Source organism: Phaethon aethereus, assembly GCF_964289735.1.
Source record: "Phaethon aethereus genome assembly, chromosome: 3".
In the NCBI taxonomy this organism is placed as follows: domain Eukaryota; kingdom Metazoa; phylum Chordata; class Aves; order Phaethontiformes; family Phaethontidae; genus Phaethon; species Phaethon aethereus.
Genome location: NC_138576.1, coordinates 117,931,099 through 117,951,567, shown reverse-complemented (window position 1 = coordinate 117,951,567; position 20,469 = coordinate 117,931,099). Strand labels below are relative to the sequence as shown.

At 42.6% G+C, this 20,469-nt stretch overlaps 1 protein-coding gene across 1 annotated transcript in view; it reads right to left on the bottom strand.

Annotated features, from left to right (window-relative positions):
* SHLD1 (shieldin complex subunit 1) overlaps positions 1-20,163 on the bottom strand; it is a gene marked incomplete at its 3' end in the record, with an annotated part of 41,806 nt that extends 21,643 nt beyond the window's left edge. The window contains exon 1 of the mRNA XM_081997588.1: positions 19,878-20,163. Coding sequence (XP_081853714.1) covers positions 19,878-20,040 — 163 coding nt within the window. The 5' untranslated portion in view covers positions 20,041-20,163. The remainder of the gene's footprint in view (positions 1-19,877) is intronic.
* Positions 20,164-20,469: the final 306 nt, after the last annotated feature.

The window sequence follows — 20,469 nt, the reverse complement described above, 5'->3', positions numbered from 1 at the left end:
GCACACTGGTTTTCTTCTGTGCTACAGGGAGGAAGATTTTGGCAAATGAAGGATGTAACCAAGCAGGTTACTAGACTGAAGTATTAAAACCAGCTGCATGCACTTTCTAAAGGTGGATTATTGTCTGAAAGATACCATTAGGTTTTATATCACCTCATTTATGACTAGCTCTTCAGCATGCTGTAGAGATAGCAGTTGACTAATCCATAACTGAACAGGAAGGTTCATCTACAAATACTTCATTGCCAGGCATTGTTAATATGAGAAGAATCATGAAGAATTTAAGTGACTGAATATTTTGTGCTTGTGTGTGGGAATACCATGAGTAAAACCAGCATTTTGTCTCCTGTGTGAAGAATGCCATTTGCCAACAACCCATGTTCACCCTCTTTCCCCACATGGTTTAATTCATCCTGGTGGGCATGCATTTCGCAGTTGCTAATTATAGAGCATGATGCTTACATTCTGAGTATCAGATTCAGCTTTCAACCTCATTTTTGCTTTCATCCTCTGCAAAAGAATGTTTCCTCTTCTTTCTCTTAAGAGAAAGAAAATCAGAGCTAGATTCTCATGAGGAGTAAATTACTAGCTCCACAACAGCTGACTGTTGAGAGCTAATGGCAATACCTGATGTCTTAACAATGCAAAAATATTTCCCTTTATATACCAAGATTGCTCAGCTGAAGAATACTAGTATTTCCTCACATTCAATCTAACACAGGAATGAAACCCACTGGCGCAAACTCAGTGACTCAGCCACTAGAGCTAACTTCACTTCTGGAATGCTGCCGCAGGCTCTGCCGATGATTCACACGTGCACACATGCTATTAGACAAGTGCCTCATACAAAATAATAATTAGCAGCAATAACAAACATCCTATCACAAAGCACTGATGCAGCATGAAATGGATTTTCTCAGGTTATTTTATTTTACATCTTCTGTTGCCTTTATTATATTTTAATTAAAACTGCATCTGGAGAAAAATTAACCTAGGGATAACCCCATTAGACATCCAGAGAAGAAGCAATGTAGAGCAATGTTAAATTCAGCAGGGATTGCAGATAATAGCTCTGTAAATCAGGTTCTCCTTCAATTCAGCACTTTGGTAGACAGTTCAGTCCTTCAAGAAATTACTACTAGATTGTAAGATCTCACGAAACAGATCTCGTTTGTGCTGCACCATGACCACGAGTACACACAATATATTTCTCTGCAATCTTTATAGAATGTAACTGCTTAAAACATTAAATTCAGAATATGTTTATACTATGAAGAGTACAGAAGGACTTGGGGCTAGGCACTGGGTCAGCATATTAAGAGTGAGTATTCCTTAGGTCTGCACAGGTTACCGTATTTTTGATGTATGCTCTCTGTGGGTTATCCATTAACAAAGTAAAATACCACTGTAAAATTTACTCATGCACAAATATAACCTAAGCTGTGGACCAAAAAAAAACTTTGTCCCTTCCTCCAACTCTCCATTGCCTGCTCCTCTGCTCCAACAACCCCTTTTCTTCAATCTCCCTCCTGCTTCTGCTTTTGGGCAGGTTATCCAAGGATTTATTTTCAAGTAACAGTACTTAAGAGGTACAGACTACTGAAGGCAAGAGTTGTATGCATTAAAGCATTAGTATCAGCTTTGCCATCTGCAGAACTGGATTATATCTTCCTTTTTACTAAATGGGAAAGGAAGGACATGCCAGGAGGATCAGATCAGAAGTAGATCTCGTCTAGTATGTCCCTTCCACTTGAGGTCTGTTCTAGGTGGCAACAGGGAGATGTGGTAATCATAGACTAGTTTGGGTTGAAAGGGACCTTTTAAGGTCATCTAGTCCAACCTTCCCACAATGAGCAGGGACGCTTCAACTAGATCAGGGTGCTCAGAGCCCTGTCCAACCTGACCTTGAGTGTTTCCAGGGATGGGGCATCTACTACCTCTCTGGGCAACCTGTGACAGTGTTTCACGACCCTCACTGTGAAAAATGACTTCTTTACATCTAGTCAAAATCTACCCTCTCTTAGTTTAAAACCATTACCCCTTGTCTTATCGCAACTGGCCCTGCTACAAAGTCTGTCCCCATTTTTCTCATAAGCCCCCTTTAAATACTGGAAGGCTGCAAGAAGGTCTCCCCAGAGCCTTCTCTTCTCCAGGCTGAGCAACCCCAACTCTCTCAGCCTGTCCTCACAGGAGAGGTGTTGCAACCCTCTAAGCATTTTGGTGGCCCTCCTCTGGACTTGCTCCAACAGGTCCATGTCTGTCCTGTGCTGAGGGCTCCAGAGCTGGACACAGGACTTCAGGTGGGGTCTCACCTGGAGAGTGAGGGGTGTAGAGTAGAGGGGCAGAATCACATCCCTTGACCTGCTGGCCACACTTCTTTGGATGCAGCCCAGGATACTGCTAGCCTTACTGGGCTATGAGCACACATTGCCAGCTCATGTCTGGCTTTTCATCCACCAGTACCCCCAAGTCCTTACATCCAATACTTACATCTCCCAGCCTGTACTGATACCGGGGGTTGCCCCAACCCAGGTAGAGGACCCTGCACTTGGCCTTGTTGAACCTCATGAAGTTCACAGGGGCCCATTCCTTGAGCTTGTCCAGGTCTCTCTGGATGGCATCCTGTCCCTCACGTGTGTGAACCACACCAATCAGCTTGGTGTCATCTGCAAACTTGCTGAGGGTGCACTCGATCCTGCTATGTCATTGATGAAGATATTAAACAGTACTGGTCCAGTACAGACCCCTAAGGGACACCATTCATCATCGATCTCCATCTGGATCGGATATGGGGATATGTAGGTATGATCTGACACTTGAAATTAGGCAGTGATTAGTAGAAGCCTTGAAACACCATCCAGTATCTCAGCAACACTAGTGTCAGCAAGAACTACTGACTTAGCTTGTTCTTATTATCCAAACCAGTGTATAATCCCCCTTCTTAATACTGCTAAGCTCTTAGCCTCAATAATTTCCTGTAGCACTGACTTTTATAATCTAATTATCTGCTCTGCAAGGAAGTGCTTGATTTTGATTCTACTACCTTTCCTTCTCCCTGTCTTCCAACACATGCAAAACAAACATCCTGTTTCCTCTCCGCATCATTATTATTTTCTGGATTTAACTTTTAAAGAAAAAACAGCAAGTTTTGCATAATTCTTTGAGGTAGAAGTACGCATATAAAATGGACCACTATGGCAGTGCCAATGCCCTGGTTATCTAGAAGATGTTATAGTGTACTTGCCTGCTTTCCCACGCTTACCTTTTTCTGGCTCTTTTTGTCTTATCTTTTCAGATTTTAAAAAAACCAACTTCGCCTGTCAGGCATCACAGCCTGTAAAAAGCTGGGACCTCCTTTAGTATATAACGTGTCATATTGTTACTTAAAGATGTATAAAATAGTCTATGGGCATTTATGGAAGGTATGAATGCAAAGGGCTTACTTTTTTGACAGACCCGAGTAACTTCGAGAATAAGATAACCTCTATAACATAGGCAGCACTATCTTTATAAAATACAGTCAACTTGTAAAACTCAAGGCACCACTTGCACCCACCTCTACCCAGGAATGAACATAAACAGAGCACAGCTAGAAAACCCTCAACAAGATGAAAAGAACAGCAAGCAGCACACAGCACAAAATATTGTCATTTGCTTGCCAGTGCTTATTACAGCAGTAAATAACCAGCTGCCTGCTACCCTTCACATATAACCTTAGCATGGAGGCTCACTGTAAACAGAGAAGCACTGCTCAGCCTGACAGCATTCCACCTGTCTGTGGAGGAGATTTTATAAGAATATATATGCGCATGTGTAAGCCAGCCAAAGGGCTCAGCTACTATGAAATCTACAGCATACACCACCAAGAAGGAAGCGGGGGGGGGGGTTGTTAAACTCATGAAATGAAGGAACAAATCAGACGCAGGAGGACTCCAGGATAAAACTTCATGTACTATATCCACAATGATGCTGAATCACTGGCCTACGTTTTTTTGTTTAAAAAAATATTGTGGATGATGAAGGTGTGCTATATTTAATATTTGCAGTCTGCTACTAAAGGGTTATGAGTCACTGGTTTTTGTGCTTTTATGCTGCAGCCTCATCAGCTGCATACCAGTGAGCTCAGCAAAGTAAAACAGAGAAACAAGTAAAAAAATTGAGGTGTGAATGAAGACACACAGCGAAAAATCCAGTGCCAGATACCCCACTTACGTCATTTATTTTTGTGATAGGTCCCTGAGCTGGGAGGCTTTAGGAATATTTCATCTGGACCCAATCCATGTGGTGTAGTACAAGCCAGATGTTAAAGAGGGAAAGCAAGGAGACACTGAGAACAGCATGTGAATGCAAAGGCAGGGACTAGATAACTACACAGAAAACCATGACAAAAGTCCAGAATGATCCCCACAGTCCTGCGATTAATCCAGGACACATCACTGCAGAGAGGAGGGACCTCCAGTCAGAAGACAGTAACGGCTGTCCAGGCAGTAGCACTATGTCCTCCCTCATCACACAGCTATGGAGCATCCCCTGCAACGCTCCAGGCACTGGATCCACTGTAAGCTCTACTCATGCACAGAAAATTAAGGCATCCCTGCCCACAGCCTCCTGCTCAGCTCTTACTCTAAATTAGCCATCGCAGAATTGGTAGGAACAAGTTGCATCCTCTCACAGCAGTAAGTCTGGCCTCTACACTAAGCAGAGTCCTGGGAGTACAGCAAAGAATACAGCTTCTCATTTCAACAACACTGGCATCCCTTTTTTCTCCTCCTCCCTGCCACCAGCCAGAGGATTCCCCAAGAGGTGTTTCTCTGTTGCCAATTCACAGCAGCTTCAAGGAAGCTTCAAAGTCAGGGAATAAATTCAGAAGCAATAAGAGTCCATGGGAATCAGGGCAGATGTATCTTACTTTCTCTTCCTGCACTTCAACAACAACTGTCAGTGCAGAGCCTTTTGAGTCCAACAAACTCTAAATTATTTTTCTAGCACATAGTCACACTATACGTCTGAGAAAATGTTTGAATGATAGAGAGATACGCGTAGTGAAAGCCTCCCAGTGAAAAGGAGAAAGTCAGGCTGTGCATAAATCATTGGTGTAACAGATGCCCAGAAGAGGCTGAACTTCATACTGAGAATGTAGGCCTCTGAGGGTCCTCCAAAGTGCTTTGTGTAACAGGACAGGTGAATCTGACAAATTACAAGGCAAACTCCCTACTTTTAGAATCAGACCAGGAAAAAAAAAAAGAGTAAAAATCTCGCTAATACAGTAACGAAGAAACATCCTTCATTACTGCACAAGCTCACTGCTTAGGCCATGCAGGTACTTCATACAGGCTTATATACCTTATCTCAGTGACATTCAGACACGCTCAAGAGATACCAGTTTTTCAGCTCACAGTGCTCTGGCACATGCTGCTTACATAAGCTATCCCTGTAAACTGGTAATAAAAGAACATTCTCTGATTATTTATTTATGCAGCTCCAAGGGGGCTGTTTGCTATCTCAGCAGTGACTATGATGAATTACATAAAAGCACTATCAGTGGGAGGAACATGTACAAACACGCTCCAACACGTGGCATGATACAAACCACTGTCTTTTTGTGTACTGCACCAGAAGGCAAAGCTTTCCAACACGAGCAGCGGGGCTGAGTGCAGGGCAGGTGACACACACATCTACCAAAGAGGCATACATTTCAGAAAAATGAAGCAGAAATGAAAGCCACTGCCAGGAAGACAGCGTATGTAAGAGAACAAACATGGAAACAAGAATTTTTAGAGACTTGAGGAGTCACATTTCTTATTTATGTGTTTTATCGCCAGAGTATCAAATCTCCACCTAAACTACAAACACTACTCACAACTGCACTGGAGGTGATGCCCTGGAGCATCTGATTAAATGTGTGAAGCTCAGGGTTTACTGGAAGCTCTGTAGCATCATCACCTGGGTTTTCCGCTTTGAGTACAGCTGCATTTCAGGTCGATGCAGCTATACTGCTTCCCCAAATGCCCATGCTAACCTGGGTGACCCACACAGTGCCATGCTGCCAAAGAAGTATCCTGATGCTCTGGCACAGGATGGCCTCAACATGACTTTCCAAGCCAATCTGCCCTTTTTCAATGTTTTGTCCTAGTCAGACATCCGTCATGATTTAAATTGGGATTTTTAAGCCATTTTCTCAGATCTTTACCACCCACACATAAGTGATGCAGCCGACAAGCTGAGACAGCAAGGCACACTCTGCAAACAGCAGGGAAGGGTAATGCTGGTTTTATGTAACAAGGTTATCACAGGCATTTCCTGTTTTGCCACTTGCTGTTTGCTCAACACAGATACCATAAAAATGACCCAAGATGTATGTATCTGCACCACAAGACGACCATAATACTAAGCTGCAAAGAACAGCTTTACTATATAAGAAAGGAGCCAACATCTTGGGAGCCCCACACAAAAGAATCTAGCACTGATGAAAAGATGCCATGAACAAGTGTCCAGGTCACAGAAGCAATCACACTCCTGTACAGCTTCCCCCAGTTATTTCAATTATTTAAGGATTCATGGCATGCATTTTCATTCTTCTTCAAAAAAAAAAAAAGTATTTTGTGGAGATGTTTTAGCTGTACAGCAGTTCTTGCACTCCAAAGTGACTGGAAACATTCATGCGTACACCAGCATGTTTCACTTCACAGCTGTTATTACTGTATTATTGTAGCATTTTATTATAAAAACACATACCTTGGCTTACAGGCCTCATGATTGCTTTGTAGCTTCTCCTCTACAGCTGTTAAGGAAAACTGGAGTTTCACTGAAATTGTTTCCTACAAAAGATGCTTCTCTTCCCCAAAAGCAGACCAAAAAATGGGACAAGTCTAACCTGGGCACCATACGGCAGGGTCTGCAGGAGCTATAGTCCAACCCTTTTGTGTTCCCATTCTCCTCTGTGGTCTTTGCCCCTTGTGTAACTCTCATGTCTGTGAATCTTTTAACGCAGACTTCTTGCATGATTTTGAAGCTAAAAATACATCCTAGAGGTTTGGGTTTTTATTTAAGAAACAGGAAACCGAACCTTTTTCTCCATAGTAATAGGGAAAGCAAACTTCTTTCTTTGCCTCTCAATGTTTCAAACATGGAGCATTCACTGCTCAGACATACATTGAAATCTGGTTCATACTATCCTTGTTTAGGCATATACCACCACAAAAAACCCAACACAACTTCTACAGGAACACAGCATTGCAAGAGGGATGGAACACTTGCTGGATTTCACATCAAAAAGAAGAGATGAAGGGAACCAGACATTCAGTCTACTGTAGGATGGGGGCAGCTCCCAATCCAGCACAAGAGTAGACTCGGAAGGATGCACTCATCTCTGGGACCCGCCCTCAGGTGTCACAGCCTCTGTGGATCAGATCATGGGGAAATCCTGTCAAAGTTTTGGTGTTGTAAAGAAGGGTCGCTTTATGAAATCCTCTCCTATGGGTCTCTAAAGAGACATTCTCAAAGATGGGAAACAATACAGCAGAGAGGGAAAGTCTGTACTTCTGCAAAGAAACCTGGGAGAAAAAACAATGATTGTGTCCTGCTGCTGCACACAAGTGCCACCCAAATTCACTGCTAAATCAGGAAAGCAGAGGACATTCTCCCAACCCTCTGTACTTTGCTTGGTGCAATACTTTTTGGATACCTATATCCAAACAACATGAACACACTAATCAATAGTCACTTCTCAACAGTAAGAAGTACAGCTATGGAAGGTAAGCAGTAAGAATACAGCTAGGAATTCGGCATACAAAAATGTAACTTGTCTGAAAAAGAAGTGTACTGCAGTTAAAATGGTAACCCAAGGTGACAGGTAGAGGAGGAATGCCGCCCAGGTCCCACACATGTGTAAAATATTCTCTCCATCACTGCCATTGATATCAGTCTTCCCATACCCTTCCAGCCCCACAACTACACCAGTGATTGTTCCTAAAGCTCCTCAGCTTTGAAATAATGACAAAATTAATCAAAACCTATTATACTAGCCAGATATTAAACAATACCCACTTTGCACAGGATTCCTGGCCTCTCCCTCAACCTCATACTTTCATTTCCTCTTCCCCTTTCCTGAATCCTGCACTTCCATTCAAGCCATATCCTTTCTATTGGCACTTCAGCAGCCCTGCACAGAGCCACAATATTGCTGAAGGGAATGGAGTCAGGCAGTGAAGCCCACGAGGATCTCTGCAAGAGCAGCCTATGTGAAGGAAATGGCTCCCGCTGCTTACTCAAAGCCAGCACCTGAGTGAGAAGCAGGTAGTAGAAACAGTCCCTGGGCAAGATCGAGCTGATGAGGCAAAACAAGGCATTTATCTCTTTTATAAAAATCCAATGGAACTGGAAGAATTTATACTACAGCTTTGCACTGAAATGACTACCACAGGAAGTAAGAATCTCTAAAAACCCCGCCTCCCTGCCTGCAACAAGCCAGAGGCTCATGTCATGGCAGGCCAGACACTGCCACTCTGGTACATTCAGTAAACCCCTTGCAGCCATACACAGAAACATGGAAGAGCACCAAAACCAGCGTGTGAAACTGGTATCACGGGCATTAATACATTTTGGAGTCATGCTCTTAAAGAACTAGACAAGGAATGATATTTATTCACTGAAATATTGTTCTATGCCATGGCTTCCATGTGTAGACCTGTTAACAGAGCCTTTCCCTGAAGATATTGGAGCCCAACTAAAGACAATTTATAGACAAATTCATTTCCCATGGGAGCTCAGTGTAGTGAAGGTAGCCATCCCAAGTGGACCTTTGTTTTACAACAAGGGGACTATACCTTCAGTAAACACTCTGCTCCCTCCAGCAGCATCAGCTGACTGCCAACATCTGGCATCCAGTTACTCCAGGACAGATCCACCTCCACTGATGACTCTAAGGGGTAAGGAACAGAGCTAATGTTTTTGAAAAAGCTGAGTAGGACTACAGAAGAAAGCTTCAAGCACAGAAGAAACTTTGCATTACATACGCAATAAAAAACTATTTACAGAATGGGGAAGTCCAGGGAAGCACCCATTAAGGAGGAACCCAAAGCAAGGATCAGCTTTTCAGCCATGTCTGCACTGTATTTTGGAGCTTTACAGAGCCAGTAGCATGTGGCTACCCAAAGACAGCCCCATCTTGACCTGGTATCAGTCTGCATCTTAGTCAGTAAGAATTCTTGAGGTCTTCTTGTAGTACCTTAGAAATTGTTATTTGTCCCCATATTTAATGGCATCATGGTGGTTACAAATGATGGCTGAAAGGCACAGGCTTTACAGGGTCTAAACTTGTCCATCGTTCCTCTGTAAAACACATACTTCAATGGTTTCTGTTCCAAATCTACAATTTTTCATCTCAAAGGAGTTCACATCTGTACTTCAGAGATGGGAAATGATTCATAAAGAACTGAACAAAGTCTCACTCTCTGTCATTTATTTACAGGATTTAATTCCTTCTTATTTAAACAGCTAACGCTCACTAACTGGCCTGGTAAGATAAAACAGCATTGGCATAAGTATGTACAAAATTACCTTGTAGCCACCTTAGGAACAATTGCCATAATGACATCACTGCCGCCTGAATTAGATTAGGTCACAGCAATGGACAAACACTGATAGCTATGATGAGAGAAATAAAAGCCGAGGTTGGAATGACAGTTTAGATAAAGATAAGGAAGAAATGGCCCACAGAGACTCTTACACCACAGCTGCAGGGCAAGGTAAGATTAAAAGACCCCACTCCCACTAGTGGACAGACACAGCTCTACGTACCTATTACAGGTCCCACTGCCTGGCACTGATGTGTGCTGATAGTGTGGCTGTTATTGCCAGCAAATGAACTAGGTCCCCCTCACACCAGACAACTGGTAAAAGATTAATGAGATCTAAAATAGATATATATTGTTTCTATATGCCATGTGTGAACTTTTTAGACCTTTGTGACATTCTATAGCTAACAGCTAGACTGCTGTCATCAGTGTAAAGTAAAGCATTCACAGTCGGTCATCTACAGTAGATGGAGCTTTAAGAAAAGCTACAAATGCATTTGTTATAATAATGGAATTAGCTATATGGCATCTTGAAAGCAGGTATGAGCTTTTGCGCAGCCTCCTTTTTGAAATGAACACCAATAAGGGTTTGTTATCATGACATTTTACGTAGATAGGCAGATTGCCCTCCTCGCTCGACATTCAGTAAATCCCTGCACTGGCTACTGAAGTAGGATCACATTTATTTTCCTGAACCTGACTCATAGGCCTGTCTGACCTTTTTAAATTGCTGAAACACTGTCTTCACATTTTAGTTTTGCCATTTCAAGCCTAAGCCAAACCCTTGAGCCTTATGACCAGGAAGGACCAGAAAACCACCTTGGAAAATACAAGGATTACAAGCACAGCAAACATCAAAGGCAGATGCAGAGCAAACATTTTACTGAAAACTGTGCCAGCAGGGTTTTGGAAGTAAAGCCAATAAAAACCATGAAGTTTCCTGAAATAAAAGTCCAGCAATAACAGTGGGTTTAGGAATCACGCTGAAGACTCAGCACACAGCACAGGGTGGGAGGATAGCATTAAGGACTTCTAGTCTTTAATTATAGGCTGACAGAGCAAATATTTCCATGCTGTTTTGAGGACCATTTACTGAAAGGTCTGTATACTTTTTGGGTTAAAAAGGACCACATGACCCAGAATCCACAGCAGGTAAGTGGCTGTATGCAGACAATGGAGACATGGGGGGAAAAACACCACCACAATTTAGCACAGAACAGAAGACAAGGCAGTGAAAGTGCAAAAGCAAGGAATACTATTAGGGAAGGAAAGAAGAGAACAAAGCATGAAAATAAAAAGACAAAAGAGCAAAAGACAATTTTGACCTACCTGCAGGGATCCTAGGCTTATACTACTACGTAGTAAAAGACTTTTCAAGAGAGCACCTTTTTGAGACCACTGTACTAGCCCAGGCACAGTTCAGTGCCCAGCAAGGGAAGACTTCCCTTCTTCCAATACAGGTACCAAATTAGGAAAAAAGGGGGGAAAATGAAAAAAATCTAGCAAAACAATGCACACAGAACTAAAAGCAAGGACAGACTGATCTGAACCATGTCACAGACATTGCACTGTGCACAGTTCTTGTCCCCACATGTCTAAAAGATCATTGACAAGCTAGAAGAGACACACAGAAGATTAGTCTAAATTTGCCTGAAGTCTTGGAACAGCTTTTCTTTGAGATAAAAAATAATATACACCAGGTTTCTTTAGCTTGGAAAAATACAACAGGGAGAATGTGTAAGATGTCTGTAAGACTACAAATGGCTTAGAGAAAGAAACAGCAGTGATTATACATCGTTTCTTAGCCTGCAGGAACTCAGGAGATTCAGGGGATCAAAGGCAGCAAAACATGCAAAACATAGCCAGTGGTTCCCCACAGTCCCACTCCCACATCAAGACAGAGAGAGAGGTCCAAAAGCAATTAGACAAATTCCTGGAAGGATCATTCATCAGGAGCTAGTGACATAGTGATAAGCCATCTGTGGCTCCTAAACCAGAAGTCCTGGAAGCTGAAGGCTTGCAGGGACAGGAACACTTTGAGAGGAAAAGGACTGTAAGAAGGCGGGATAAGAGCAGAATTTGGTTTTGAACAAACACATTCAGTCTTGAATGTGTGGCATATTTGTTTGCCTCAACTCATTAACTGGTATAGAAATCCTAGTTATACCATCCCCCTTTAAATACATGGCAACACCTTTGCACAATGGTGATTTCAGGAAAAGAAAAAGGCCACCTCTGGAAGTCTGGCTCAGATCACACATCTAATCAGCCCTTTGCTATTAGATTTCACCTGAACTACTTCCTGAGTGAGAAACTGGCAAATCTTAAGGTGTATGCATCTTCAGCCATAAGGTTTCCCCCCTTCACCATCAGGACTTAGCATTTAAATACTAGAAAGCAGATATGTTTTGCTAGCTTGAAGAAATGTATCAACGCAATGCACAGAAAGTTGCCAGTCCTGCAGGGAGATGAGCAGCCAACTCCCTTGACAGTCAGGGGAAGCTCAGTCACTTGGCTCTTTGCAGGGCTATGCTCTACAGACGCAAACCAGTATTAGCTGACATCAGAAGGGAGCACTGGATCAGTCCCCACCTGTGGAAGTTACTGTCCAGTACCAGAAACAAAAACTTCATCTCTCTCATGATTATTAGAGCTGGAGAATCTCTAAATCCAGCACCACAAACACATGCATACATGTACCATTAAAAAGAACCCACAGACCACTACCCCTGTTAACCTTCCACAGATACTTAGTCTGTTGCACTTGTTAACAAAAGATGACTCATTAAGCAATGGCAATTTATTAGAGGTCAAGCCCACTCCTAAAGCTACCGCGTGGATGAGCCACTGGCTCCTAGCTGTACAGTAATCATGCAGCAGTTCTCAGTACAAGGCTACAGCATCCAGTTACAAATTCGATAGGCAACTGCTTAGGACTGGCTCTAGAAAGGAAACAAAACTCCTGCCAACATTTAGAAACTTAGAACATTTAGAACAATTTAGAAACCACTTCACTGTTTAAAGTTAGATGGGAGCATCCCAAATTGGAAATCAACCTGCTGTTTCTCCCTCTAGACAGAGAGGCTGTCAACGGTTTAATTAGCCTATATGCTCAATTAAAAACAATGAATGAAAGGAAACAATGGTGATGGTCTCTCAAAGTCATCCTCAAATATACAAATTCTAAGTTCTGTATTGTGCCAGCCCTTTTTAAGGATTCAGGGACAGAATGCAGAAGTCATATTATGCTCCTTTCCATGCTGAAAGGCTTGGTAATCAGATTGGTGGATACAGCTGAAACTGTGTGCCTAATGAAAGCAAACCTACCAAATCCTCTTTTTCTGGGAAAAAAAATGAACTGGCTAGCAGGACAAAACTCATTCTGAGCAGAAGATGCAACTCCAAACAAGTCAATACAAAACCTCAGACTACAGCACACAGTTGCACTGCATAGTTGTTTCCCAGCACCTCTGGAGACAAACTCCCAAGCTCTCCTTTACACATACAACTACAGAATCACATCAGACAACTTCAGTGTGTGTGTGCAACTCACTATCTTTGTTACTGAAGCATTTCCTCTGGACCTGACTTCTAATTATTATTGGTTTAATACAAACTGTTCATTTTCACAGAACATAGAGGTACTCTGAAGTATTAAAGTCTAAAAGGCAAGTCGCATGTCTCAGTTTTTTCCCTTACTGAAGTATAGTTCTCTAATTCTCCTTAAAATAGGATTAGTTTTCTTCCTGAGACTGTGAAGAATAAAGCACTGCCTTTTTCTCTTCCAGGATTTATTTTTGGCTGGATGCTTTATGTAACACATTAATTTACAAAAGATGTAACACCTTCAGCGACGCAGTGGTGCCGAGTGCTTTATTTTTTGCGTCGTGTGGTTTCCCTGTATTCCTTTTATCTAAGGTAGCATGAATTCCACTTTGCAGCTTCATTCAATATTCAATACAACTGGGCCACAGAGAGATGCTTGGAAAGTTAACGCTGCCAAACTCACCAAAACTATGTAGTTACGTGACCCAAGGGCCTACCCGTGACTTTAGGGGAGCTGCATAAATTCAAGTCCACTGAGCATCTGCCCCACTGGATCACATCATCTATAAAAAATTGGTAGGATTTGAAACATTTAACCTTTTTTTTCCTCTAGAGTAGACTAGAGAATTAAGAAAAATCTAGTGTTTTGACCATATTTGAGAGTGTACTTAGTTAAAAATCATCAATTAAAAAAAATACACATTCACTTGAAAATAGGTGCGCCTCTGCTTTTGATAAGCTAAACAGATCCACTTGCCTTGACAAATAACTGGATGTTTATACCAGCATCAGGGATAAAACAGAAAGTTACTAAAAACAGAACTTTTGGAAAGGCTAAAAAGATGACAGTTGCACCCAAAAAAGGGCATAATACAACCAAGCTTGAAAGACTCTTTATTTCCGTAACAAAATCAAATCCCAGCATGGCTGTAATTCCCAGACAAAACCAAATACTTCACCAACAAGCAACATTAGCCACCTTATACTAAGATCCATATAGTAAACAACGAGCAGCCAACACTCCTGAGAAGTATTTGCACATCAGCCTTGGGGATTGTTTAGCATCATTTCTCAAGAGCAGTAAACTGACACAGGATTGAGCTCGGTAATCGCCACCACCAGCTGAAAAAAAAAAAAAAAAAAATCACTAGCCCTCTAAGTTCCAAGCATGCAAGGCTGGTGGCATCAGAAACAGGTAACATTGCTCACTAGAGGGCAGCAGGAAACAAACCAAAACCAATAAAAATCCACTAATTCCCAAAATAGGGGCCATGATCTTCATCAAGGCCAAGGAAGTTATGGTCACAGGTCACCTACCTTAAAAAAACCAATTAATTCTGACAATGTTTGGGATCACAGTTCAAACTGAAAGTGGATTTGCAAGTGGGAGAGCATATTAACTTCCTGCAGTCAAAGGAGACTTTGTAACAGTACAAGGCACCTTTGTACAGCACCCTCCCCTTCACCTCCACATTGAGCCAAAAAGTAAAATATTTTTAGGGTGATCTATATCTTTTTGGTAAAGAGAGACCATCAGAGGTTTCTGTGCCTAACCACAGCAGCCAGAAGTGCAAGTACAAGTCCGTTTTAGCACAGCTTTGGCTTAGTCTGAAAGTGATTTAAAATATCCCACATGCTTTGGATTTACAAAGTTACACAAACCTCTTAAATGAGACTATATATAAAGGTCTTTAGCCTTCAAGTCATCTTCAGCATGGCTAGACAAAAAGCTGTTTTGGAAATTCTGCTACTTTGGTGACAGTCATAGCTGAGATGGCCAAGCTACAATTTTGATATCAAGTAATGAATGAATACAGTAAGTTCTGGCCTGAACTGAACCTTCAAGCACCCGTAAGTGCCAGTCCTGAAAGGTTGCTGCTGACATGACAAGTACAGCCTGCTCCTTTCATTTTCAGCTTCTATGTCAGCACTTGTGCACAACTCCCATACAGAAAAAGCACAAACCATGCCAGACTTCTTCAGTAAACACAGCCCACTTTTGAAAAACAGATTAAGCAACTCTTGACAGGCAAGTGGATACGGTAAACAGGAGAGAACATTTAAGGACAAGTCAGAACACATGCACCAACATTAGCGTGACTCCTCAGTTGCCAATAAAAGACATAACAACCCACTGCAGAACTAGGCATGTAAATTCACGGGGTATGTGTAGCATTTTTTTCAGAGGAATCCAAATTGCCTATAGAACTGACAGCTGTGTTAACAGGCTGGAAATCTCTGCTTTGTCTAACATACATGCTTGGTTGACTGAAAACACAGAAAGCAACCGGAACAGTCCAAAAATCATGATGGCTTTTATTTTTAAACTGGGATAACCTTGTAATCGGGTGTCCTCTTGATTTGAGTGGCAATTTCAGCAGCAGTGCGGTGGCCCAGGCTGGACTGACTTTCCTGGAGCCACTGAGTCTCCAGTGAAATGACTGTGCTCCATTTCCTCCAAGCTCTCATGACTTGTTCCAGACTATTTTTGAAGGAAGCCTACAAAACCCACAATTGATCAAAAACAACCTACAGCCTGGCTCCCCACAAGAGAAAAGTGATTAATACTCTTAACACTACTTTTTCCAGAAACCACCATTCTGGAAAGACTGTAACCCCATACGAAAGACAGGACACGCTGCAGACTGTTGTATCTTGGCATATACCTGTGTGGCTGCCAGAAAGAGCAGCTGTCCCCATCTTATCCACACAAATATTCAGGTGGCTGCCCAAGCAAGCTGGGTCAATTCCCTGAGCTGACTCCTCATGGCCACCTGAGTATCAGTGCTAAGGACGGAGCAGGAATAAGAAGCACAATCAGCATGGGACTCGCGGTGCATTAGAGAGGTCGAGGTAGTCCATAGAAAATAACTAAAGTAATCCTGGGCTCAAACCTGAAGCAAACTGCAGGAACAGAAGTAAGTGCTTTTGGAGAGGCAACTGAAGGTTGAACACCTCTATCCTCCCAAATTGGCTTCTTTTTTTTTTTTTTTTCCCCAAAAGCTAGCCAGCTTTTAGATACTCACAGGCCTCTCCAATCACATGGTGAACTCTGTCTTCCTTCACCACCCCATCTCCCCAGCCTTCCTTCCTACTTCATCACCTTCCTACTTCACCATCCTTCCTCTCCTACTGTCGCCCTTCTTTATTTTCTCTGTTCCTGTGACGCTAGGTTTTCCTCTTCCACTGGGTGACCCTGTCTACCCATCCATTCTCCTGAAGACACAGCCTTTTAACTACTTTTCATTACAAAGAAAAAGCGATTAAGGCAGAAGCTACAGGACAAACAAGGAGACCCATCACCCCAAGCTTGCTAGCCACAGGGAACAGCCAGGAAGGCAGATGGGGCTGAGCTCTGCCCATGCTTCAGACAGGCAGTCTCCCAAGCACGGTGCCACGGCTGAGCTCTCAAACACTGCCTCCAAGCTTGGCAGAACCACTCCAGGGCTGCGCTGGCAATCCCAGCTCTGTCAGACCACCGAGCATGGGCAGAGCCCAGGATCCTGCCTGCACCAATCTGTAGAGCACATATATAGTCTATTCTCTAACCCTTTTTTAGGCTACATTTTTTCAGGCACTATTTTTTCAGACACAATTTTTTCAAGGCTATGTTTCCACTGTCCCTGGTACGCTCTGGTTCAGTGCCCTACAAGAAAAAGTGACTTATTTCATTGGAAACAACCTTTATTAGCTGCCTTTCAAATATTAGTCCAAATAATTTGAGGCTTCTCCACACGCACACCTGAGCACTACCAAGTAAGAAATCTTTCTGGCAATTTTTCTTAATCCAAAGGAAGTAGTAAGGTACTGCTGCAGCATTGTGCTATCGAGTGACACGGGTTAGAAACAGTATAAACAATGACTTTTTGGTATTATTCTTTTTCAGTATGGAGTTAAAAAAGAAAAAAAGGAAGCATACTGAAAAGTTTACTGATCCAATTTAATTTTCTCTGTCTTTCGCTGCTTAAACACTTGAACTCTCTCTGACAACAAGCTAAAAGTAGGCATGTTTGTTGCAAAGGCAGAACCCTCACTCCCACACAAATCATAAACCCACTCATTTATACATGACTTAGACATTTAGCAGTCTTCCCACAGGACTATTGTTTTCCTGCCTAGGGATTCCTGCTTTCCTAAGGCCCTGTCTTCACGGCTAATGGGTACCATCTTCTGGTATTACAAGTGATGGAGCCTCTCTAGACTAATATGACCTATTACAAGTGACTCAGGCACTAGGAATATCTCCATAACCATTTCAGACTCCTGAGGCTGGGATGGCATGGTATTTCAGTCAGTCTCAGTCCAGTTCATGTGAAAGGTGTTAGACACAGCCTGTGCTGTCAGTCTGCTTCTTTGGTGAGGAAGCTAATGGCCTTTTGGAAATGCTTTTGAATCACTAAGACCCCCACCCCTAATAAAAATATTTCAAGTTTAATGAGAGGACCCATCATCCAACCTGCCCAAGGCCTAGGATGCAATCTTCTGGTCATACTGTAGGGTGCAAGCTATAGCCACCCCCACTCTTCTAATTTACCTTGTGTCACAGCAGTTTACAAGATCTCATGAGAAAACAAACAAGCAAAGGAGCTTCCTTTCCCAGGATATGTTTGACAGAACTTGCTTGTCCAAGAACATCTGACACAGGCAGACTGTTTTTAAAGCCACACTGGCCAAACTCAATGGCTAGGAAAGCAGAAGCTGCATCAAAAAAGAGAGTTTAGGTGAGTATGTACAATGGTTTGATGCTGTTATAAGGAGAAAGGAACTGAGATGTTCAGAGCATGAACTGAGTCCAATGTGATACTTGGTTATTTCATTACCAGGAGCATAGGGTAAGGAACCATTTTACAGCATGTATCCCACAGTTATTGCCAAGTGGTTTCAGCTGCGAGAGGTTTCTAAAACAAGTGATTGTTTTACAAGACCTGGTCTGCCCTCCTCAGCACACCTGGTATCCTCACCAACACCAGGGAGTGTTGGAGACAGCAAAGCAGCAGGATCTGGCCTCTCAGCATATCTTGGTACTAAGCTTCAGCTACATATTCCACACATGCACGGTAAACAACTTGCCCAATGCTGTCATTTGAGTTTAGTGCAGCATATCTTCATTTCCACATGTCACTGCCGCTATGGCTCAGACCAGTGGTCATGCAGCTCCTCTAAGCATCCCATTCATCACAGCAATCAAGTCCAGTTGCCCTGGGCCACACTAAATGGTCTTTGAGCAACCAACCCGCCCTATACACATTGCAGGAACTGCCTCACAGCTCCAGAATTTCTTCATACCTGCAACAAAGGGCTTGTGAAATCTGAGTAGACAAATGCCTTCCAGCCTGTCTCACTATTAGAGGAACTGCCCCATCCTCCTCTCCCACAACAGTGGAAAAGGCTTGCTCAGGACATTCCTCATAGTGGTCATCACCACTCTTACGTCAAAAAATAAAGCAAAACCTCAAAACAAGATACCCTATTCCTCTAATGCAATACGGATCATTGAATGTGATATGGATCACGGTTTAAAGTAGAGGTTACAGCAGAAGATTCGCATCATTAGAAACATAAGACACGTCACTTCCTGGTCTGCATAAGAAAACCAAAGCAAGGATTGGTTTGCAGATTTCATTACTGTTCTAGATGTCCCACAGTCAGAGCTGAAGACAACTGCACAGGCAAGTAGTCAATATCAACAGAGCTATATTAGTTTGGTAGATCCCACTGCTTACCTGTTTAGCACACAAAATAGTGGAATTCCCACTGAAAAAACTCGCACGTCTAATTCCAAACTGACTTCTTGGAACTAGGCCAAAGTAAACCACAGAGTGCCAGAGGAAGAAGAGGAGCCAAACTTTACTTTTACAATAATTAAGACTCCAAAGCAACCAGAAATGTCAACAGTGATATTTCACCTGCTCAGGTGCCTTGACAAACCATTTCCACACATTATTTGCTGATCAGATTTTACCACCCTCCAATACTAAATATAATTACTACAACCTTTAGCCTAGGCAGTATGAATATATGGCAAAGAAGTGTCACTGGGCCAGTGCATTTTGATTTCACATTTCTTGCCATAAATTCACACTGACTGGGCTCAAGGGTGTACTAATCAGAATGCGCCAGCTATCCCTTGATCTTCTCAGATACACCATTACTCCCGAGAATCTGGAGTAGTGGCTGACCTAACATGCTACTTCTGCAGGAATGAGTCCTTCCTGAAGTCAGGAAACTGCTGTCTCCCAAGAGTTGAACTGAAGCAGTTCTCATCACACTCATGTCATTAGCAGAAGCAAACATTCACTGTTATAATTTCAAAGTAACAGGCTACAGAGGCCACATCCTAAGCTCCTGAGTGGAAGATAAATGATGAGCATATGAAGAACATAAGGAAAAGTTTAAAACCATTCCTTACTGACAATGGTAATTTGAGACAGTATTTCCTACTGATACCTGGAGGATTGGCTCTGTGGGTTAGTTCAAATAACTCTCTTTGTCTTGAGAACACACTAAACATGAAGAAACAGTGTTGTGAAAACATTAGCAGCTGATAGTATCCTCTGAACTCCCCTCTTGTGTCTCATCGACCCACAGTCCGCACCGTATCTGTCAAGCGGGAACAGAGTGTAGTTCTGGTAAACTGTGTTTTAAGACAAGGAAGACGCACCAGTATCAGACTGCTGTTACTCTGTCAAATGACACAGTCTACATAGATAATGCACTGGCTACAGAAAGAACATGTGGAGAGGCAGAAGCTGTTACCTGTGGGCAAAGAGGGAAAAGTATCCACAGAATGAAAAAGCTCCTCGCTGTTTTCAGAGCTGTGTTGAGGCAGAAATCGCTCTGCTAGGTCACAAACAGAGGGTAAATCCAATATGCTGCTTTCCTCCGAGTGATGACTTAGTGACGTCTCTTTTCCTTCCATGGTCCCACTGCAGAGACACAAATGCAACTGAGCTGGGTTTTTAGAGCATGAAAACCTAAGCAGAAGTCAACACAAATCATCTGGCATTTTTGCACTGCTGTATGATCTGAGAGAAGCTGTTCTAGCATATCTGTACTTCATTTAAGAAACTAAGAGTGAATTTAAAGATGTAAAGGAAGAACAACAGCCCTCAGCCCGAAGTAGGATAACTAGGAGTCCATAACAAATCTGGCTTTCCTAGAGGCTTCCCAGAAGTACAGATCATAGAATCACAGGATCTTTGGGTTGAAAGGGACCTTTTAAGGTCATCCAGTTCAACCCCCTTGCAGTGAGCAGGGACAGCTTCAACTAGATCAGGGTGCTCAGAGCCTCGTCCAACCTGACCCCAAGTGTTTCGAGGGATGAGGCATCTACTTACTTCTCTGGGCA